Here is a 24,258-nt window from a genome sequence, read left to right as displayed (position 1 = left end):
GTATTTATTCATGCCACCTACTAGATTCTATGAGGTATTATTCTCATTACTATTCATGTTTTTGAAGGATAAAGGCTTTTCTAATACAGTTGCGGTGCTAACTAGATTTCTGAAGAATAATTTTTGTAGGCTTTTGTTCATATGAGGAGGGCTCATTAAACAATATTAAAAGGAGGTGCCAATATAGTACTGGAATGCATATTTTGAGAAGTGGTTTCTTGAAAACGAGGCAAAAATTTTCATAATGTCCTTATAATGGTTTTTCATTTATGGCGGATTTCATGGACTGTACGGTGTATTATGGATGTAATGAGAATTGACTATGATTGAAAATTTAGTTCTGACATTTCCACTTAATTGCATTTTTAAGCAAAAACATCTCAGTGTACAAAATTCTTTATTCTGCAGAGACGTGTACAACTTTAAAAAAGTTAAATGAAGGCAATACTTACCATGAAGAATATTCAGTTTAACTTTTTTCCCCCTAGCTCCAGTTATAGTCCCAGAAGATATGGCAAAATGTTAAATCTGTGAAATAACATTAAAATGCCATTTAATGTGTCAAGGGAAATTTTGTTTATTTTTTTTTCTCAGATAAAAAGACTTGAATAAAAGCTTTTTCTTCTGTAGTGCTCACAGGTTTTCAAGTAGATGGAGACGGCTGTTGCTAGCAGCAAATTATACCAGATGCAGAGCTGCTTAGGGATGTGTGCTTTGTTTGCTGGAGACAGGTCTTATTGTCTTGCCTCAAGGCATTAGGTTGAGTCTGTTAGACTATATAAGTAGTGATTTTTATCCTTTGAGTTAGTGGAGTGTCACATGGTGCTATGTGACATTTTTAGGCAATGCATGAAGTAGGATTTTTGTATTTGTTTTTTTGTTTTGTTTTGTTGGGGTTTTTTTACTTGGATACGTAGAAGTAGGTGACTTCTGTTGAAGTTTTGCAAAACCCTTAAATATTTACCACTGAATGAAAAGAAGGATTGCAGATTTCAGAGATGTGTTGCTAGGTTCCCTGCCTAAGAAATATACCAAATTAGCATTTCGTCATAATTCTTCATCCACAGAAATATTATCAAGGAAGAGACGGAAGGATTTGCATTTATATTATACACCTTAGCCTGCAAGTAGAGGACCAATGAGGCTCTGTGTGATGAATGTCTGAAGATTTCCTGAAAGTCCCACTAAAACAAAATTGAATATTTTAGAGAGATCTGCTGCGTTTATATTAGATATGAAGTAATAGGCGTAATACATTTTCCTGTTATTTCACACTTGTCTGTGTATAGGATATTTAATTTTTTCATTTGAAATACCTCGTTTTAGTGCAGCAGCCAACAAGGTATTCGGCAAGATGGCCTGTGATCTCCTTTAATATTACAATTTGTGTGTTGTGAGATTTCATTTGAGCTATAATTTGTAAATAAATTTGTCCCTATTATGAGTATGAAGTGAAAATTGTGAGTAGTGGAACTGCATGTGGTACCAGTCTGGTTTTTTTTCTTTGTTAAATTTGCATTTGCTGGAGATCTCCAGATACTCAGTGTAGCATCCTTGTGCCTGTTGAACATCACTTTTTCTAGTGCATTCAGCTCGGAGGCAGCTCAAGCAAGCTGAAGAGTATAAAATTGTCTAAGCAATTGTGTATTTTGGATAAGGTAATTTTTCTGAAAAATGTTATGACATGTCTTAGCCTGTTCCAACATAACAGCAAACACTTCATGAATTCATACATTGCTGGAGAAAACATGGATTTACAAGGTTCCAGTTTGACAGAAGTCTGCCAGGAGGTTGTGATAACAGCATGCAACTGTGAAAGATAGATCTTAGGGCAACCCATAATATGTCAGACCTAGCAAATCTGCTAAAATTATTCAGTGCTCCTCTTCTTTACTGTTTTGCACATTACATGCAGTAGTCGTGTTGGGTTAATGTGTTAATGGATGATCTTCAAAGTTTAATGAACATAAGCAGGTTTCGCATCTCAGTGTTTTGTATGCAGCCGATAGTTTTGTTCAGGGCTTCCTGTAGTTTCAAGATTCAGTGATGACTTGATATTTAGTGTTGAATTCAAAGCGAGTCAAAATATTACTAATGAAATGAACAGTGTTAACCATTTAATCTTGGTGTTTTGTTTTCCTGCTTGTGGTGCTAAGGTAGCATCAGAGCTAAGGAATTATGTAAGTTAATATCTAGCAAATGTTTCCCTGCCAAAGGCAAGCAGTTAAAGCTTGAAAATGCTCAATATGATTTTAAGTACATGTTTACTTAAACATTTTTAAGTAAATTTAAAAGTAAATTTGTTACTTCTTTTTTTACTTTATTTACTTTATTTAAAAGTAAATAAACATTTTTGAGTAAATACCGGAAGACTGCTGTAACTGGTCATTTCTGACTGGTGTTACATATTGGTTATGTTCTGAGCTCGTGGCTCCTATCTGCGTAGGCTGTCCCTTGCATTCTCTGTAACTTCTCTTGAATCGTGCTTAATATCTCTGTCCCATCTTTCTCGACTCTGCTGTCATTCTGGCAAATAAAGGCTAACTGAACTTGATTAGAGCTTTCAAGTTTGGACTTTTGTCGAAAATACACAGTGGTAATGGTCTCTGTAGATGCTCCCCAAACTGAGCCACGTGTGCTGTAGCCTGATAGCTTCATATGGGGTTCTTTTGGTGTGTTGGTTTGTTTTGGTTTCTGAGGTTCAAACATGTACAAGCTGCTTCTGAGTTGGGAATGTTTTCATTGTGGTTTCTTTCCTGTGTCACATGCACCATATGACTACTTTGAAGTTGAAAATAATCAATTTTGAGAATTTTAACACACTGTCTTGTCTGTCCTTCTTTAGGAAAGCCCAAGAAGGGAAGAAGAAAGTGGTTCTAGCAGGCTGTGTGCCACAAGCCCAGCCTCGTCAGGACTACCTGAAAGGCTTGAGTATTATAGGGGTATGTATCTTTATCAATTAGAAACCAAAGGTTTTCAAAAATGTTTTCAGTAGGTCAATATCAATATATAGACTTGGCTGCCTTTTTCTTGGAAAAAGCAACAGAGAAGCTTGGTGCCCCTCTGCTAGTCTTCTTGCATTATACAGCGCTTGAGCCTTCTTTCAGCCAGGGAGATTTGGTTTGATTGTGGCATGAGGGGAGAAGGAAAGGGAATACTGTTGGTGGAACTGAGCTCCAGTGCCCTTGGTAGCCTGAAAATATCCAGGCTTCATCCATGTTGATGAAGATACCCATTACCATATTCTTTAAAATACCACAGTTTATTTGCTTTAAGACAAAGAAATACACCCTTTGTTAAAATCAGTGGAAGAAGTGTAAAAGACTAGAGCGTATGAATTACATCGACACAGCTGAGGGTTGGGTAGTTGTTTTTTTACTTCACACTACTAAGCAGAATGGCAAATAGCAATGATTATTTTGTTCAAATTTGAGGCAGTCTGAAGAGTTAAATCCACTGGTGACTGGGTTGTTAAACAGTTATCAAGCTTTACCTTGAAAAGGTAACCAGAGAGCTTTTGACTTCATTCAGTTAGTAAAGTGCCTTCAGTATCCTTTGGGATGAAGTACTACTGTGTAATTGAATCACCTTTGTAAAACAAGCATGAAAATCCAGGTGTCAAGTCACAAGCTAACAAAGACTCTTCGTTGTTCAAGCCTTTAGATTAAAACTGGATGAATTTGTAAAAGGCATGTTTGAGTTGAAGCTCTGTCATTGGGTTCAGTGGGTGAGAATTAAAGTGAAGCTGTCCTGTATTATGTTAAGTCAGAGCAGACTGTGCAGCATCATTTCTGCGTTAAATGTAAAGAGGTTAATGTGTTTCCACTTCAGCACCGTGAATTCAGGTTGAAACTAAGATTTCATAAGAACAACAACAACAGAATGTTCCAAAGCTTTCACTTTTGTTAGAAGATTATACAAGATCCATTTGTTCGGAGTAATTTAGAAGTAAACTAATAGTTTGTTTCGAATTAGGAAGATTGCTTCATTAACTGATTTATTGGAATTCTTTATAAAGATGGGCTTTGTGCTATCTGAATTTTTAATTAATTACTGCTGTCGCTCAAAATGTTTTCGCTCCCAATTTTTTTCCCAGCTGCCATTCTCAGCTACGTTGGTGCCTATAAATTAACTCAGTGCCCAGAAATTATATTCAGGGGCTGTAAAATGCCACACTATTCTGTGTAGATGATATTGCATTGATAGTTACAGTTCAAAGGAAGAAACAAAGTTTCCATTCCACTCCTGCAGTCTTACTTTACACAGATATATGCAAGAGAACTGTGGTGCTGTGTCATCTCTAAGACTCCAACTAATGAAGTGCAACTTAGTCTGTGCAGCAGGATAGGAAAAACAAAAAATAAATCGTGAATGGATTTCCTCTTGGCTCAGAGGCAACATAGTTATGTGATCTGTATTTGGTTGTTACACTGAATATAAGGATATCTACACATATGAAGACAGAGGACAAAAAAAAAAAAAAAAGAGAGAGAGTCACTCTCCTTTGACGAAGACTATAACTTGATGTTTCAGTTTTGGTGAATTTAACTTAGGAAACGTGAGGGACCTGAAGTCTGATTTGTATTTTTTTTTTAATTGCTATTTTTTTCTTTCCTTTTTTTTTTTTTAAACTTACCTTTTTGGGTAACATGTAATTTCTGAAAATTAGCCTCTTCATCTTCATTTTGGTACCTAGAAAAAATGTTTAGTGAAAAATGTTTGTAGTTTTGTATCTATTACAGAAAGATTTCTGTTAGCAATTGAATTAGGCTGTTAACGTGGTGTTCCCAAGGACTTTTGAATTGGACCTGAAAATACTGAAATGTGATCTTAACGCACTGTCTTCCAACTGTCATTGCTGTGGTTAAATTTACTGTACTTTAAGTAATAGATGCTTCAGCTCGGAAAGGTCTTAAACTTTAGGCATAACTATTAACAAAAGCAAAGCTAAGAGCAGATTTTGTCCATGTTTTCTCCTTGTATATTTAAGATTTTCTTCTCATTTTACAAAGAGTGTGTGTGAGGGGGTGACTGTATTTAAAGGATAAGAGTTGTTATCTTACTATTGCAAAATATTTTTGAAAGGCAGTTTTGACAGAATTGAGAAATAGAAAATGTTCTGTTGGCAGTAGGATATTGATTCTGTACAGTTTTGGAAATCTTGCTTTACCACCAGGTTGGTCTCATTTTTCAACTTGGCTGAGAGATACAGTTGATTTATTGTTGCTTATGTAAGCTCTGCTTTTTTTTTTTTTTTTTTTTTTTTTTTTTAAGGAACAGTGTTGTCTGAGAATGTGTGGTTATTTACCAGCAATTATAACTCCCTTGGGGTGGCTTTCTGCAGGCAGAGTGTGTCAGAGGGCTCTTCTGCTCATCTTTTTATGACGGAGGAGGAAGTTGCGATGTAACTACCAGAGAAATTCTAGTAACTCAGGGCTTGTTTTGAACTGCACTTGAGAAATACAGGACTGAACTTCCACTGTTCGTTCTTTATTACTTGATTGGGGCAGAAGGGGAGGAAAGGCAACTTCATATCCCTGTTACATTTGTGATGTTACTGTGCTTTTGTGTTTCTTTAAAGTCATTGCCAGTTTTTAAAAATAATGTGGGTTGGGGCATTGCTATAGGCTGTATGTAAGGCAAACCGTAACATAACATGGCAAGGTAAAGGACCTGTTTTCTGGAAGGGGGAAGCTCTGGGTAGTAATAAACTTGCCAAGTGTGAAAAGTACATGAAACGCATAATGATGCATTACACAGGTTCACAGCCATTTATGCTCAGGTGGTTTCCAAAGCTTACTCCTTTATGTTTAGAGTAGTGCACCCACTTCAAACTCAAGTGCACATATGGTATTGCAAAGAGAAATCAACTCTCGCAGTTAGAGTTGTCCCTCACTTTTCATTGTAAGTTGCTAAAAAGAAGGGTATGTGACTTTGTCTATGCTGATTGTTTTGAGGGGATTATAAGGGAAGGGAAGGGAGGGACAAGGGGGAATGAAAGATTTAGTGGACAGGTTATGTTCCGGGACTCATGAATGGCTGTAGGTAGGTGTAGTGTTTCCTCGCTTCCCAAGTTGCATTCAAGGGCATACCGACCTCTTGTTCCCAGTGATAAGTTGAACCGTTGGAATGGGATGAGGTGTTTTGTTTCTTTGACACTTGTCTGGAGTTTTAAGGTATTTGGTGTCCAAATGATGCTACATGTTGGAACCCCTGACCAGTTGGCTGAGGGTTCATAGGTTTTAAGATGCTTTACAAGCCCCATGTATTTCTACTTTGAAATCACCAGACTTACTGGACGTACTGAAAGCATGGGGCCTAATGCACATATGTATCCCGTTAAAGGCGTACAACAGCTCTGCAGATGAGTGAATCTCTTCTCTTCCTGAATGAGAATGTCAACCCCAATTCTTCTTCCTTCCCCATTTTTCCCAATGTAATATCTAGCATCAAAGGTCTGTTGCCTTCTGCTGTACACCCATTTCCCAAGGGAAGAATTTCAGCTCATTCTTTCGTCTGCAGAAAATATATCCAGTGTCAGGAAGGTTGTAATCCTCCCCCTGCTGCTACGCTCCGACTCAGAAGGTGCAGGTCCTGTGCATGGCAGAGTTACTGCAGGCTCTTTGGCCAAGTTGAGTCTGAAGCTACTGCTTCCAGGAGAAACATATAGCTGTCAAAACCTCTCTGCAGGGGCTCCCTGCATTCCCCTGACCACCAAATAACCCTCTTCTGTGGCTGTTCTACTCTATAAGGCAAGCTTTAGGTAATTTTTTTTAATATCCAGTTTGAAACTGTGGAGTGTGATTAGTGGAAGTGCTGAACACTCCCAGTAGCAGCACATAACACTAGGACCGCTGCTACAAAGTAGATGGTTCAGTACAAAAAATGCTAAGTACATTGTGAAAAATAGACACTTCTCAAGTTGTACATCTATAACGGGTATACACTTCTAAATTTAATATGCCTTAGGTCTCCATTTATAAACCTCTTCAGTGCGCAGAGCTTTAACAGTACCATTGTGAAAGAAAATTAGTGTAACCTTACTAAGATGCTAAATGCCTGTACATCCCTACTGCTTTGGTGTCCTAAATGAGGATGGTATGTTGTATGATATTTCTGATGTTCAGTTCATACAAGTTTCACTGATGTTTGCAAAACAGAGATAATGATACTTCCCTACCTTGCAGTGTTTGTAAGGTCAGACTGAATTAAAGATGGCAAGCCTCTCTGCTGCCCTTAAACTGGAGCCTTGCATAAATGCAAATATCCAGTGTGTACCTCAGGAAAGACAAATTTGATGGAATTTTATTTTGAATGATTTGAATTAGCAGAACTTCTTGGAAAGTGTGCTGAAAGCCTGGGAAGAGGTGCACACTGGTTTTCTGTAACTTACAGCCAATAATGATTTAATGCAAAATTCAAACTCAGTTAGTACCTCTCAGCTGGTCGGCTTTGGCTTTTGAATTGCCATGCTGATATTCAGATATGACACTAGAACCTGGGAAGTCAGGAAAGAATTGCAGTTAAGCACCTGCTTTTAAACTGAAAATTGGACATGCAAATAGAAACTATACATTTCCATGGCAGTTACTGTCCTATGAATCAAAAGGTAGAGGAATTAATTTAGATATGAATTATACTTCAGCTGTGTCAGTGTTTAGCAATGAAAATCAGTTGTTTACGTGCTTCTCTGGGGTAGTTGCCTTCCCTTTAAGGTTTGTGTAGAGCCTGCTCTCAGTATACCTTCCTAAACTAGAATGTTGCCCATTACTACGGTCAGTGTTGTCAGCAAAGGTTTTAAACACAGATGTTATCCCTCTGAAGCCAAAGTGGCTAGTCAGGTTGCCTTTTGAAGTTATGTATTAAGGCCTGGATTTATGCTGCCTAAGTGCTGTAATTTGAGAGTCTGTTTTGCTCAGCTCCCTTTATGGTCAAAGAAGATAATTATCTCTAAGATAATTTAGATTTTTAGAAGATCTGAAGTGACTTTTGAAGGCATGTATTTCCCTTTTACTGGCTTTAGAGAGGGGATAGGCTGAGTAGGCTTTTAACATCCGATATCTGACAGAGCTGCCTAAACAAGGTGAGATGAAGCTGAGAGTTGGTGAACTGGAGTTAAAATCTTTAGGTTTATGAGTAGTGGGCTGTAATTCCCTAAGATTATTTTATCTGTGTACTAACCAATTTGTTTCTTATCTATGTGAATGAAGATCAAAGATGTGTAGGGTTTTTCCTAGATGAGAAAGAAAGATTGTTTTACTTCAAGTAGTTATGTATATGTATGTATGCTCACTCCCAGGGTGTTCATAAGCAGCCGAGTGCCAATGATGTTTGCTTCAGCAGTAGCCTTGTGCTGTCTAAGCGAGCTGCTGCCCCTTCCTATATCGTGGGTACCCTGTCCTCAGTTTCCCTCAACCATTGGCTAAGGTTTTTTTGTTTTGTTTTGCAGTGTTTTATTTTCAAGAAACATTTCTAGTCTTAAATATTTCTGGTTTTTGTCCCTCCTCCACTGGCTTCAAGATCTTTTTTTTGATAGTCACTTTCTGATACTTGATGCGCCTAGGCATGGCTTGTGTTACCTCCGAGAAATTTCTCTCTCTGGGAAACTCAGTCACCGTGCCAAGAGAAGGGCAGTCGGGGGACGCTCCGGGAGTAACTTCTTGAGAATTGCCACTTTCCTGTCAACATCAGAGAAGCTTTAACCTTCAGACCTGCTGTGGTGGGAAGACTTTTCCTTCCACACTGAAAGGAAGCAGGCTGTGGGGAGCAACTGCGTTCGCTCTGGGGGAAGGTCCCCGAGAAGGCTGGCTGCGAGGAGGACCTAGCTGCCATTTCTCACCAGCGGTGGTAGCTCGGTCAGTAGCTGAGAGAGCCGAGACTCATCAGAGGGTGAAACCACGGACTCCTTGGCCAAAAGAGTCACTGGTGGCAAGCGTCAGAGGTCTCATGCTTTGTCACTGGTTCATTTTTATTTGCTGCTGATTCTACCAGGTTAATCCTAGTCCCCCAGCAGAAACAGCAGTCGTCAGCCAAGTGATGTGGACACCTTGTGACCGCTTACAAGAAATGGCGTGTCAGGCACAGGAATAATTCTGTGATCTTATGATTTGGAGACAACAAAGTGTAATGTAAGCTACACTCACACGTGTTGAGGTATCACTGCACTAAGAATCAAAAGATAATTTGAGGGAAACTGCTGATTTGACTGCCAAGATGCTTCCCAACCACTACAGTGATTTTTTTCATCACTTGGTGGGCATGTTCTTCTGAGATAGAGAAAGTTCAAGTCACGGTATAAGGACATATTTTCTGAAGGAATTGAAATGCTTGCTTTGTAGGATTTCATCCTCTTCAGATGGGACCAGGGTAGCCATTATCTAACAGGCAGCGGCATGACTCCAGAAAGCACGAGCACCGTGACAGTTGGCAAAAGGCAGTGTGCCTCTGGTGTAAATAAGCTTCCTGCAGCTGACTTCATCTGAAATAATCTCTGGGATGTATTAAGAGGAAAGAAAATTAGTACCTTTTATCACATAGAGTGCCCAGGAAGCCTTATGCATTCCCACCTTTTTTACAATACATAGTTGGGCCAGATCATTCCTCAGCTGCTTCAGGGGTGCAGCTTGAACCAACCAGCTTTTCTGTGGTGCCTTAGATGCCCACGGAGCGGACTCCATTAAAAGGCAGTTTGTGTCCTCCAGAAAATATTGGACAGTCATAAATTCTTTGTTTTCACAACAATCCTCTACTTTCTTGTCATGGCTGCAGCCACAGAGAGAAGCATGCTGAGGCTTCTCTCTCAGAAAAGACCATTAAGACATCAGATATCTTCACTAAAAAGAGCTGACTATAGCACTTTTTACCTGGCTTTGGTTGTAAGGGACATTTGAAGACCATCTCTCCTGTTTTGTGTTGGTCCTATCACTTCAGAAAGGGATTGGTCCAAACATCTTTACCCACAAAATGCTTCTGTCTGTATTTCGGTGGGTGCATTATACTGAAAGTATATTTATTTCACTGTAAATCTTGTATGAGGTTTTGTCTTCCCAGATGATAGTGCAGGGTCTTTGCAGAGGTCTTGATGCTTTCCTGAAGAGAATGTCAGAAAGTTTCTCTTACTTTCATGATAGGTTCATGGATGCACTTTTCTAGGTAGCGTTCTTTGGTGTGAGGCTCACTGACTTCTACAGAGTACAAAATGTCAGGGTAAATTTGCAACCTCTCACTCAACTGCCCATTAAGAGCATTCAGAGTTTGTAGGAGCTATCTTAGAGGTTACGTTTTTTCCACAGTCCATCTCCTGCAAAACAGTTTCAGGATGTTAATACTGGTTCTGAGACAACTTGGATCATGTCTGGGAGCTTGGAAGAATTTGCGTGACCATCCTCAACATGCATGTCTGTCTGCACTCGCAGATCGCCTGGTGTGAGACTGCAGACATAGCACATCACAAGCATGTCTTTGGGCTGTTTATGCCCAGCAGTCATCTGTTGAATGATTACATCTGCGATTGTGACAGTACAAAGGGAACTGGGGGAATTTCTTTGATGACAAATGGAACGTGTGTGCATTTCTATACTCCTTTTGCTAATTAACTGGTGCTTAGTTGGAGAGCTCAGGGCTTCTGTCTCTCCGCGGAGCGCTGGGGTGTCCTGGGAGGTGCATGGTTTGAAATGTGACTGGCTCGGAACTGCATGTTGAGGAGTGACCTCCAGCTTCTGCCCCAGCATGGACTGCCTCACGTCTTCCTTGTGCGCGTACACGGGCTGGATACATAGGATTGCTGAGCTGCACTTACGCCTAGCTCTGATCCCACCAGGAAGGCTCAAAGACTTTTTCCTGGTCTTTGTTTCAGCTCAGGCTTCACACTTTGGTAAAACTTCTTTGCTTTTTGATCAGCCAGTTTCCTGCCTTGGCTTCTCCTTCATCCTGTGGGCCTTGCCTCTGCTCTTGTCCTATATCCATCTCAGCCCAGATTTCTTCATTAGCCCTGATTCATGGTGGTTGGGTGTTTTGCTTTTTTTTTTTTTTTTTTCTTGTGTAGTCCTCCTCAGCTGCCTGCTCCAGTCTGCCATTAGCTTTTGTTCTATCCAAGTCCTAATGGAGAACCACTTGTAATGGAAAAAAAAGTCCACCATATACATGCTTATACTAGAAACAAGATCTCACAAGATGTGTGGAGCCAAGTACGGCGCACTAACTACATCCAGCAGTAATGTACCTGCTGTCAGTCCTGAGGGTTTGGTTTATTGAGACTCACTGCAAAGAAATGTTGAGGAATGGTGTCTTTTCCCTTCGTACACCACTAAGAACTTTTAAGTCTCTGTGCTTCATGGGCTTCCCGATGCCTGTTGGAGACATTATTGGGTCTCTGCTCAAGAAGATTTACAGATGCCTTTGATAGCACTCCAGAACAGAATTATCTGTAAGGTTAGTGAGATGTGGGGAAAAGAATCCTGCAGGCCTTTTAATGCCCAAGAAAATTGAATTACCATGACTTTGTGATTTTTTTTTTTTTCCCTTTTTTTCCAAACAAGACTCCTCTAAACCCTTCCCTCATCTCACTCCAGATTCACCTCAGTTTTACTAAAATACTTTTATCTTCATAAATGCAGATTGGAAGCATTCCATATTTTCTTCTTGAGCACTTGGGGCGTTAGCCAAACAATTTCCAATAATTTCAAATGAAAAATACTTAATGTGGGAAATAACACATAAGGCAGAATAAACACCCATTTCTAGTCACAGAACTCATTATCTCTCAGGCCTAAAATTTTAATTACTTACATGAACCTTCTTCTTGACAGACATGTTAAGAATAATTTAATTTATCTAATAAAATGAAAATACAATATACTGGTTGTTTTGTTTCTGTATCTTTATTTAACAGGGGGTTTGTTTGGAGCTATGCAAAAATTCCTCAGATGTACAATACAGAAAGTAATCATAGGTGGTTCAGGTTATGAACCAACCAGGATTTTCTTGTTTTAAAATGATTATGAACTTAAACAGTTTAGTATCGAGATATGTAGTGATGTTATTTTGGGCAATGTATTTGGCACAGACTGTGTTCTCTGTCTATATTTATAGGTGTAAATGTGTACACTTTTGTTTTCAAGTTACATATTTTTATTTATTTTTAAAAAATTAAGTAGCATGTCTATATGTAAGTATCTTAGGCCATAATTTTTTAACTTATACCTAAAGGGGATATGTACACAAGTATGTAAATACACATGCGTTCAACACAACTGCTTATGTGTGCTTTCTTTAGATTGTTAAATATTGCCATATGTCTATAATATGAATGCTTGTAATCCAGAAAAGGATTGAAATATATATCTTTTAATAAGATTATTAAAATGCCAACATTAGTGATACTTTAAATAACTTACTTAATTTCTAGAATTCGTAACTAATATACTGTATTCAGAAACCTGAAGTGGCAGAAAATTGTGTTCTGAAAAGGCTGTATTTCAAAAGGTTTTAAAAAAAAAAAAATTAAAACCCAAATAGTTTTACGTGGACTTGATCCAACACCCAGACAACGAGAGGAACAGACTCCCACTGACTTCAGCTGGGAACTCTAGATCAGACACCAGCTACCCATGAGGTTTTTTTGGGTTTTTTTTTTAAGCTGCTATTAGACCAATTGGGAAATGAATGTGAAATAGAGGTGGTTGTGCAGACATGTGTTTACAGGAAATGACAAACTCGGTGGTTTAAGGGCCCAGAGACTTAATGGCTTTGATGCAAGGGATCCAAGTTCCAGGATCCTTGTTGCAGACCACGTTCTGCTCTTGAAACCTCTGCAGCTTGTGCTTTTCTGCTTGTTCTTGAAACGAACTGGAAAAGAAACTCCAAGGAAATGACTGCAAAAAACATACTAAGTCTAGTTCATATAATGAACAGCTTAGAGAAGCAGTGTTTAACAAGGAATATTGTGGGAAAATTATAAACTAATTTAAATGTGCAAAGTAGGCTTTCCTGTATTGTATGTAAACATCTATGCGCATATGTAGTAGACATTACATAGAATAGGCAGTTTGGATGACAGTTGTAGGAAGAATCTCAACTCCAAGAATTTGAGTGTTTAATTTCGCAGTGTTAATGCTGATTCCTTCTACCTAATATACCAAACTCTCTATAGTATATTGGCCATTAACTTTAAATAAAGAATAATGTATCTAATAAGAAATATGGAACGATTTTTCATGTTATGGGTGAATTTTGGCAAGTGTAACACTAAAACGTGAATTTGTTGTCTTTGCTGGAGATGCCGTCACGGTCATTAAATGTTATTCTGTCTTGTGAAAAGCGTGAGGGCTTTTCCTTCCATTTCCAAACACTGCCTGCAGTAAGTCTAGGACAATGTCTTGTTCACTTAAACTTGGCCACAGTATTTTTAATTTCTTCTCATATTCGAGTGTCTTTTCCCAGCAATACTTCCTTAATTTTCTCCCCTATAGTCTGCCCTCACAATATTGTCAGCTTCTTATTATGTTCTCTACCATCCACTCTTTTGGTGCCGAGGACCAGGTAGGGGCTGTTTGAGCCGCCCAGTGCCCGGGTGACCACTGCCTTTCACAGATCACGAGCAGCAGTTCAGGCCTGAACTCTTTTTTTGTGTCCATCTTTTCTAGCCATTTGGTAATAATTTTTTTTGCCAAATTTACAAGAACTTGCTATTTTTGGGGACAAAATTTTGTTTAAGTTAGGTGGTGGGTTGTAAAGTTACTTTTGGCAGATGAACCAAGATGCGCAGAAAAAAATGGCTAAAAACATAGCCCCAAACTCTTTACTCCCCCTTAATCCAGAAGAACACAGTTTTGAAAGAAGAGTTTATATAAAGTATGTCCAGTTGTTGACTACTTAGATATTGACCTTCTGACTTTTTTTAGGTTCAGCAGATAGATCGTGTAGTAGAAGTTGTGGAGGAAACTATTAAAGGTAAGCATCACACTTGGAATAATCGCAGCTAGTCTGAAAGATGTAAGCATTAGCTAGCAGAAGTGCTGCTGTTATGTTATCAACCTAATGCTTGCTTTCTCCTCTAGCTAAATGTTTGGGCAGTGCTGTACTTTGCCATGTATGCTTTGTGTAAGTGGTGATTTTGGAGAGATCTTTTCTGCAAGGACCTCTGTGGCCTGTTGGGTTCAGGGGTAAATGATCCAGGGGAGACTTCAAGAAATCATTTAGGTTGCATCAATGTAGGTGGGTGTGGAGTATTGTCTAAAGTTTCTGCGCTATCTTAATTCAGTGCTGTATCTCTGCTTTCTTATGTTTAGTCCTCTCGTGTTTTCTTCTTTTCAGATGTTTTTGGCTCACTTCCCTGAGCTTTCCTCAGCAGGACAGATAAATTATCTGCTGGTTTAATGTTCTTTTCTAACTGTGTTCCTTGTTCTCTCTGGCTGTGTTTGTGCGTGTACACTCAGTACTTTGTAGTGAAGGGGGGAAAAGACAGTATTGTTTCTGCAGCCTGACTAGTAAACATTTGCTATTAAATAAATATATTTGTCTGGGTCTTTCTGGGTTACCTAAGTTTGTCTCCATTACTTATCAGGCCATAAAAATTACTATTCCCTGAAGCTTTAAATTACAAGGTTTAGTTTAATTGGCTGTACTTTCAATATAAACAACTGTCTAGTCCACAAGACATTGCCTGTAACTTTAATCCTGGAGTATGATGTTTCTGAAGTACAGCATAAAAATGTAGAAACAGTGCAAAATTTTAAAAGGAATGGAAAAGCTTCTACGAAGAAATTGTGTGGTGTGGTGTAAGGCTTCTAGAGTTTGTGGTTTGAAGGCCTTAAGATTTCATGTTGCTTTGACTGCTTTCAAAAATGAAACCTGTACTCTTACGTACTCCCAACTAAAACTTTTCCCAGTTTGTCTTTACCCTATGGCATCTATTTTTTGGAGGTACAACCTACTGTACCACAGAGACAAAGAAGAAATATATTCAGTGTCTTCATATTTGTTATTAAATAAGCCAAACTGTTTTTCCAGAAACATCATGGTGTTTATGACAATGTGTTGGAAATGGGTATGCTTCATGATTTTTGCAACAGCACAGTATTTCAGATCCCTATCTGATTTTCCTGAATTTTATTTATTCTTGAGGGAGTAAGATGATAACCTGGGTCAGCATGGCCTCCCTTTACAAAAATGGGCTTTGTAATATTTATACTGACTCCAGACATCACTGGTTTTTCAATAACATAGTTACTCAGGTTATTCTGACAGAACATTATATGACTAGAAAGACAAACAACCTAGTAGCAGTTGTTAAAATCATGTTTTTCACTGAATTGATTTTAAGATTGCATTTTACATATTGATACAATTCTGGAAAATAATGTTCGTAGACGTGTTAACATTTAAACGTCAAAAAGTGTGAATTTTGGGAAAGATTTTGGTTCGTTTCTAGCTTACTAGAAGTGATTTGAATAAAATGGAGTAAGTGGGCTGCTGAATTCCATACGTAGTGCCAATTCCTTCAGGGATTTCTCAAAAGGTAATGGAACACAGCATTTCTGAAGTTTTATTGGAAAAAAGGAACAAAAATGGCTCCCCAGTGCGAGAGAGACATGGACATACTGGAGAGAGTCCAACGAAGGGTTGTGAAGATGGTTAAGAGACTGAGACTGGAGCATCCATCCTCATAGGAGAGCCTGAGAGAGCGGGGGCTGTTCCGCCTGGAGAAGAGAAGGCTCAGGGGGGATCACATCAATGTATATAAATACCTGAAGGGAGGGTGCAAAGAGGACAGAGCCAGGCTCTTTTCAGTGGTGCCCGGTGACAGGACCAGAGGCAACTGCACAAACTGGAACACAGGAGGTTCCCTCTGAACATCAGGAAATGCTTTTTCACTGTGATGCTTGCCCAGAGAGGTTGTGGAATCTCCCTCTTTAGAGATATTCAGAAACTATCCAGGCACAGTCCTGGCCAACTGGCTCTAGGTGGCCCTGCGTGAGCAGGGGGGTTGCACAAGATGACCTCCAGAGGTCCCTGCCAACCTCAGCCCTTCTGTGAAAAATGGAATTGCCATTGCCAAGAGAATCGACAAATTGACAGGGGTCATAGCATATGATAGCAGTTTACTTTTGCAAAAGCCCACTGTAAGAATAGGAGTTTTAACTTATATTTCTTTCATTCAATTTGTGTAAAGATAATGCATCGATTCATGTATTTTGGGAATCATTTTCCACTACTGGAGAAGAATGTGAAGCTCTTTTTCAGTGTGCTTTATGAGTCTAACCATGAACTTTCATTATCCAAGTGAAGTAAAATACTGTAGATAACAGGACTGTTGGTTAAGAATATTTTATATATTTGTAAAACAGATACATGGTAGAAACTTAAATTCATTTATGTAAAACTAAATGAATTATAACACACTGTCTTCATAAGTCTGCATCGTTAGTAACAACTTCTGAAGCCGCAAATGGGTTCAGGAGATGGAGTTGGTGTGGGACAGGGGATTAAATACAAATTCTGACATCAGAGACAGCTTATATTAGTAAGTTTTAAGTTGGTTATCTGTCATGGGTGTATGATACAATTTTCTTCACCTATTTTTTAAAATAAAAATCAAAAGGTTGCATGGGTGGTGTACTCTCATAGCGTGGCTATGTATGTAATGAAAGTTTAAAAAATATTATATATTGAAAGTTAAAAAAAGTTTCAACTGAATGTTAAAATTGAGTAAGTTTTTAAACTGCATAGCATCTGCACTCTGTAGGGCAGCTGTCTCTGTAGATTGGTTGGCCTGAGTTGTCCGCATTTTCTGTCCAGATTCCAAGGTGGTTATCGTAGTTGCCAGTTTTAAGTCTAAAAGTCTAGCTTTCCTTGGGTTCTGCTTTCTTAAGGGGTACCTTAGATTTTTCTTGGATGCTTGAATTTTGTAGTGCGCAGTTAATAAAAAGGGAAACTTTGTAAAAACAATTTGCCTCCTCCCCCTGCCTTTTTTTTTTTTTTTCCTAATAGTCATCTTTCTAGTTTCCCAAGAAAATGGCTCCCCTGTTGGATTTGCTTGAAAGGTTACTGTACTCCCAAAGAAAATTAGGTTCTTGGAATTATTTAGAACTCTTTGTATAAAATATGAAGGGGTTTCTTCTGGCTTTATTTCTCAGTCTTCAAGGCATTGTCAGGAAACCTTCTTCAGAACAGTGTCATTCTGCTGGTTCAAGAGATGGTTTCGAGAAGTACATCTTTATGGTGGTCTTCACTTCAACTGTCTAAAAACAGTGTAATTGCTGGTTCCCAACTCTCCATTGAGATAATTCTCAAATACTTTTTATATGACTTTATCTTTTTAATCCTTCTTCATCAGAAAATGGAAAAGAAGGATGTTCATGTTTATTATTGCACTAACAGCCAAAGGAGAGACAGAATTTTTGAGAAACTGTGATTTCTCATTTTTATATCACCCTGACTTTTATCACGAGTCTTGTGAAACTTTGAAATTTCCCAATTATCAGGTAAATTGTCAGGCAAACTGTCATTTCTGGAAGTGATCTTTAGTAACTGTGCAGTATTTGTACACAGGTCATGCCTGATTAATATTTATACTGTGTCCCAAAATGTATTTTAACTAGAGGCATCTTCAGGCATTTTTACTATGATATTGTAATTTATAATCTGAAAGGTCTATACTGCCTGCTAGGAGCTAGACAAGTTAATTCGATCTCAGCCTCAGAGTTAGGTTTCTCACAGTGACAGCCACAATTGTGTAGCCAGCGTGTGTCAGTCTTGCTGGTACACAGAACAATTTCATCATGCAAGGCTCTGATTTAACCTTGCTTTTAGTAACCTTGCTTCATCTGCACATTACCCAAATTATAATACTGGATTACAGCAATTCTTAGATCACTGGGGCACCCATTTCCACTCGTGTGCTTAGTTTCCCAGTAACATGTTATGATGGCATAGTATGTTAGGGAAGTATTGCTAAGGAGTTGCAGTGTCTGTGAGGTAGGAGAAAACAGGGTTACAACTGATGTATGTTCCATCATTAAGTAAAAATTCTGTACAGAATTTAAAAGCTGTTTGGGCTGATCAGTCTATATAGCATGTCCCAGTAAGATGAAGATCTGTCTGTGATGGGAACCACCGAATGTCTTTATGGTGATTGCTCAAGTCACCGTTTTATGAACCACTTTAAAAGCTGTCTTTAAAAAAAACCATACCGTGTGTATAAAAGCTTGGGTATAAGCAATAGGCAAGATAATACATTTATTGTGTAATTTAAAAGAGAAATTTTAACTGCTAATGTAGAAATTCTTCTTTTCTTGGTTTTGAATTTAGGTCTTCAGAGATTTGGGTCTTTCCCCCCTTTCTAGACATGCTAGCTCTCAAATCCCATGTTATTAAAGCTTTCTGGGGGTGGGAGGCGTGGAACCAGGGTATTTGTGTACAGTCTGCTTTTAGCTTAGGCCTTGGGGAGATGAGGGACACAGGTTGAATTGAGTTTAGTCCATATTGTGTCCGTCTAATGCTTTCACAAAACATAGTTTTACAATGGGTCATTAGACTTGATTGTAAAAAACAACCAAAGGAAATTACTTCAGGGTTGAGCCTTCTATAGTTAACCTTTCTTGATTTCAGTCACGTTGACCTGTCTGGTGAAGTTGCCCATCCAGTCCCAGTTTAAATATTAACCAATATTTACTAACCTGTTAGATTGTCCTCATGTGGTTAGTAATTATGGACTGCTGATAGTTGCAGTGTCAGTTTGTATGAAAATGAGCAGATAAATGGTGCCTATATTCTATATAGGCTAAAGTGTAGAATTTATACTAGATTGCTTACCTTAGAGCGAGTGTGTGTGTATATATATGTATGTATATGAATGCCAGCATACTAAATAGTATTTATATGGGCTGTTTGATTTCACTATAATCTGCTGATAACAGTAGATAAAATACTCTCAGTTTCTGTGATTGTGGGAAGAGTCGACTTGACTTAAGAAGCTGATGACAAGCCAAATGAAGAATAAAAATTGGAGGAGTCAGGAGTTCCTTTTTTAAGGAAAAGTAGCATTTGGCTCCCAGTCAGGAAACTGACTGTTTGTGCCAAAGTGCAGCTTGAGGAGGGTCAGAGGGAGGGTAGTGGCCTCATTGAGTCCCTGTTTCTGTTTCTACGTCCTTTAAAAGGAGATAGAAGGCGGGAGGGGGGGACGGTTTTGCATGGGTTGTTTTATTTATTTCACTGTGTGGTGGGTTGACCTTGGCTGGCTGCCAGACCCCCGCCCAGCCCCTCTCTTGCTCCCCCTCCTCCACAGGACAGGGGAGAAAATAGGATGGAATAGCTCATGGGTCACGATAAGGACAGGGAGATCACTTACCAATTACTGTCATGGGCAAAACAGACTCGACTTGGGGAAAATTAATTTAATTTATTGCCAATTAAAAATAGAGTAGGGTGGTGAGAAACAAAGAGAAAACTAAAACTACCTTCCTCCCCGCCCCCCCTGCCCCTTCTTCCCAGGCTCAGCTTCACTCTTTCATCCCAGACTCCTCTACCTCCTCGCCCCGAGTGGGGCAGGAGGACGGGGAGCAGGGGTTGTGGTCAGCCCATCACAGCTCCTCTTTGCCGCTCCTGCCTCTCCACGCTGCTCCCCTACTCCGGCCTGGGGCCACCCCCCCGGGCTGCAGTCCTCCGAGAACCTCTCCACCGTGGGTCCTCTCCACGGGCTGCAGTCCTTCAGGAACAGGCTGCTCCAGCGCGGGTCCCCCGTGGGCTACGTGCAGGTACTGCCAGAAGCCCTGCTCCCGCGTGGGCTCTCGGTGGGCTGCAGCTTCCTCGGGGTGTATCCGCTTGCTCTGGCGTGGTCCTCCACAGGCCGCAGGGGGATGACCTGCTTCACCCTGGTCTTCTCCAGGGGCTGCAGGGGAATCTCTGCTGGAGTGCCTGGAACACCTTCTCCCCTTCCTCCTTCTCTCACCTCGGTGCTCACAGGGCTGTTTCTCACACTTTTTTCCTCGCTGCCGGGCAGCGTTTTGCCCTTTCTTACCCAGGTTTTCCCCGAGGCGCCCACCGGGGCTGCAGGGCTCAGCCGTGCCCTGCGGTGGGGCTGCTGGAGCTGGCCGGAGCGGGCCGCGTTCGGCACGACGCAGCCCTCCTCACAGCGCCTGCCCTGCAGCCCCTCACCACGGACACCCCGTGAACACTACTATGTCCGTAACGGTATTTCTAGGGAGTAAAATTGCCTTTTAAACTGACATTATTGAATAGTAAAGGTACTACCGGTGAAAATGATGCAAGGGGCTATCTGTATTTGACAGGCTAAGAAAAAGTGGGGGGAGGGGTGTGTGTGTGAAATCAGGTTTTCAATAGGCGATATACAGAACTACAGCTTGTCAGTAACTTGGTGAAATGACCGTGGTTAAAAGATTCGGCATCACCCATTTGTATTAATGGCTGAGGTTAACAGTATAATGTGGTAAATGTCACGCCCTGCCCCTTTCTTGTGCCCCCGGATTGGAAATTTTGGCGCTGTTCCTGTTTAGACAAAAATAACTACAGATTTTTGTTGTCATCTAAGAAAATGGCTTTGTGTGGAAAGAGTGTCATTATCGAAACAGTAGCGGTTTTTTTCCTTCTGTTAATTTGAGAACTACTTTGACAATAAGCATTGACTTATGAAGGACCTGACTCAGAGGTATCCCACCTTACAGTTTTTAAATGAAGGGGTTGTCATTCAGCCGAACACTTCAGTGAGAGCACTGGGTTGCATTTTGATTGCCCGTTTCTGACTGCTTCGGGGAATTGTGATGTACTGAAGGCATGAGTTCAAAATAGTAATACAGTTATCTGAGCCAGTATCAATTCTGCGAGTTTAGCTTTGTAGACTGTAATTTAAAGAAAACAGTAGAGCACGATGAGGAATATATGGTAATTATGGAGAATCTTATTCTGCAAAGCCAGATTTTAATTGCTTTTGTAAAACATCAGTAATTGTGTGGCTCAACTTAATCTCGTCTGCTGGGACAAGAGATTTCCATTGCCATCAATTGGTTTCTGTTCTTACACCAAAGTTTATTGCCATTTTTGCTGTGCCTGTTCAAATACTTTTGGGCATGCAGTGACTATTAGGTGTGTGAGATGATCCAGGATTTTAAGTAGGTTTTGTAATTCTTTTTCTCAGTGCAGTTATTTCATTGATTTGGTTTAGAATTATTTCATTGGTTTGGTTTAGAAAACTGTTTAGGAATGACTATCCCTGTTATGACTGTCATTGTTACAACTTTATTTTGTAAGTAGTTCACAGAAACTGAATGCGAGATAAATAGTGCTGCAGAAGAAGAAAACAAGCAATGGGGGGGGAAACAGATTGAAAATCTTAGTAGCAAAATTGTGATTGTAAATCAGCCTGTGATGTGCATGGAAAAGATGCCTTTTCTTCCAGACCCATATTGTGCACTTTTCCACATCTTCAGTGAATGACCATCTTACAGGATCCCTATTTTTCTGTCCTATTTGCATCAGTTCGACCCATCATGGCTGGTAAATGCAAAGAGCACCTTGTTAAACCAGTGCAATTTAGTTATCCATAGGAAGAGTACAAATAGATAGTGAAGCAGTAGAGATGAAAGTAAAAGCTTGCTTTTGCATACAGCGATAGGTTCAGCTCAGCGTTTCACTCTAAGGCTAAGTTTGTTCTGTTTAACCTGCACACCCCAAAACATTAGGCAAGTTATTTGTACTGCTGCAGCTGGCTCTGACAATCCACCCTTCGGCATTTCTCTTCCTTGGAACATAACCCGTTTCATCTGATTCAAGATTTCTTTTCCTTGAAAGTTTCTATCCAAAATCTCCTGAGATTTTTGAGCAGCATCCTTGAGCCTAATCAAACGCATTTCTTTAGAGAGATGAGGACAGAGGGTCAGGGGAACTTCTCCTGTAGTGGATGCTTAGTATTGTCCTTCTGAGCTGTCAAACTGTAGCCAGCATTTAGACTTCACAGCAGATTTAACGTTTAGTCACTTTTTCAGAAAGACAATAACACCACATGATCTCAAAATAAGTAGGGTGAAGCTATTGAATCCTGAAGAAAAAAAAAGTGCCTTAATAGGGCATTTCATGTGCTTTTGTTGTGAGAGTAAAGTGCTGTGGATATGTAAAAAATGTTCTTGAATATGTATATTCTTAATTTAACTCTATGAAATTTATATATGAACACTAATTCCTTGTCAATAGTTGTCTCCTTTTCTGTTTTACTTGTTGCACCCTACTCTTTTTAGGGCTTACAGATATTGTTATGATTGAATGACACATTGGAGAAATACCAAGAGTAAAGAAGTATTTTGTGTTTAATGAAGAGAAAGTGATGTATGAATTTTAGCAATCCAGGCCACCTGCAGAGCTTTTTTTCTGAAGTTTGTGAACTGCCTCACTATACTTAATATCTTGTTTTTGAAATTACATAAAATGAATTTTAGGAAACCCCTGTCCTCGCATGTGACACTCACATTCTGGAGTCTTCTGGAACAGAATTGTTGTTGGATGCTATTTCCAAGTGCAAGGCTTAGTAGGTGTATATATTTCAAGCTAGTAACATATGTGCTGTATGCTTAGTAATACCTGCACGTTTCTCTGAAGCTTTTTTGAGTTGGTATAGGGTGGAAGGCAATGTTTTTATGAAAGAGTTCTGAATTGCGGAGACTGGGTCACGTGTACCACCTGCTATTAGCAACCTGGTGGTGCTGGAAACACAGGGAAAGATCAGTAATTCTGCCAGCATTAGTCTGAGTTATTCCTTGTCTCATACTGGACCCAGTTCCTGCCTACACCAGTTGAAGGAAGAGTTTGACTGTTACACAACATTCCCACCTTCACTGAGCTAGAGGAGGAATAATTTGTATTAGTTGCTTGGCCAGGAGCAGGGCATGTATCTTCCAGTTAGGTTTGGCTTCTCTCTGCTCCCTGTATCTACGTGAGCCAGGAAATCCCACAGGTGACACTCAGGGATGCCTTCACTGTGTAGCTAATGTGCTGCTGGCCAGCTGGGGTTGGTTTGGGTGGGAGCATTCACACAGCAAAGTCCTACGCTGATTAGTATCCTTGTTGTTTCTGCACTTGTGTGCGTCTGGCAGCATGTGATTGCTCTGGGGAGCCTGGGGATTCCTTTGCAATCAGTCATGTCTGCTGTGGGACAGCTTGTTTGTGCCGCAGGGCAGGGAGAAAAGATCTTGAAGGTCTTTTCCAACCTAAATGATTCTATGATTGTATGGGAGAGGAGCTTAGGGTCTGCCCTTGCTACGCGTGGGCTGCTTCCATCAGAGGTGGACGAGGCCTCGGGCTCTGAGCCTGCCTCTCCACTGCCAGCTCACCAAGTCTGGGTTTAAAGCATCTCCAGACTGAAGAGGGTTGGACTCCAATATGAGTAACAGTCCAGGTTAGATGTAGAGTGTGTTAGGCAATTTGTGTTCCATCCTTCTATTTCAGATGCTATTTTTTCTGTTAGTCCTGCCAGAAGATCCAAAATAACTTGTTTAGAAGGTTGTTTTTACCCAGTAGTTAGAGAGTTAGAAGAACATAACTGGAAATAAATCCAATATTAAAGTTTTGTAACAGCTCCTGATTTGCCTCTTCTGCCTTTACACATATTTTTTGTTTCATCTTCTTAGGCTCTCTTTGCTCTTTAATATGTTCTTGACTTTTTTTGTTAACTTAAATGAAAGTTTTCTAATTCTTTTCACCTTTTATATTTACATGATGCTCCTTTCAGTCTTTATCACTGCTTTTGGTTCTTCTTTACACTTCTTCCTTTTGTTTTTCTTAGGAGAAATTTACTACTTTGTTTTCCCTTCATATGGCTTTGCCTTCCTTAGCTACGCTGCTCCCATGTGCCATTTTTTCCAGTGTTAGCCTTAAGGAAAGGAAGCTCTGTATTCATTAAGAAGTGAATAATGGTGGAAGGAAATGTGTGCAAGAGTACATGAAATGGTGTTTAATCCTTTTCCCTGAAGATGCTGGAGAAGATCAGACAGGTTGGTGAGAGACAGCTGGGAAGTATAGAACAGTACCTTGGCAGCCTTGTTGAAAAAAAGTGTCTTTCAGGAAATGGTGAATAACCTCTAAGTATAATGATGTAACTGGGAAAGGGAAAGAATGGGTAACAGAAGAAGCTGAAGACAATAGGAATTGTTGCTGCCAAGGCTGGGGTTTCCTGCATCTTTGAGGATTTTCTTTAAACTCATGTTTTTGAGCTGCTTGAGATATCTGCACGGAACTTTGAAGCTAACAGCTAAG

General features: G+C 39.8%; 1 protein-coding gene across 4 annotated transcripts in view; it reads left to right on the top strand.

Moving 5' to 3' along the window:
* CDKAL1 (CDK5 regulatory subunit associated protein 1 like 1) overlaps nucleotides 1-24,258 on the top strand; it is a 432,072-nt gene that overhangs the window by 130,279 nt on the left and 277,535 nt on the right. For all 4 annotated transcript variants that reach the window (XM_052805186.1, XM_052805237.1, XM_052805157.1 and 1 more), the window contains 2 exons: nucleotides 2,846-2,942; nucleotides 13,902-13,950. In XM_052805186.1, the coding sequence (XP_052661146.1) occupies nucleotides 2,846-2,942; nucleotides 13,902-13,950 (146 nt within the window). The remainder of the gene's footprint in view (nucleotides 1-2,845; nucleotides 2,943-13,901; nucleotides 13,951-24,258) is intronic.

The sequence above is a fragment of the Harpia harpyja genome, chromosome 1 (genome assembly GCF_026419915.1).
Source record: "Harpia harpyja isolate bHarHar1 chromosome 1, bHarHar1 primary haplotype, whole genome shotgun sequence".
Taxonomy (NCBI): domain Eukaryota; kingdom Metazoa; phylum Chordata; class Aves; order Accipitriformes; family Accipitridae; genus Harpia; species Harpia harpyja.
Note: the sequence above shows the minus strand (reverse complement) of the source record. Positions and strands in the feature narration are given on the sequence as shown.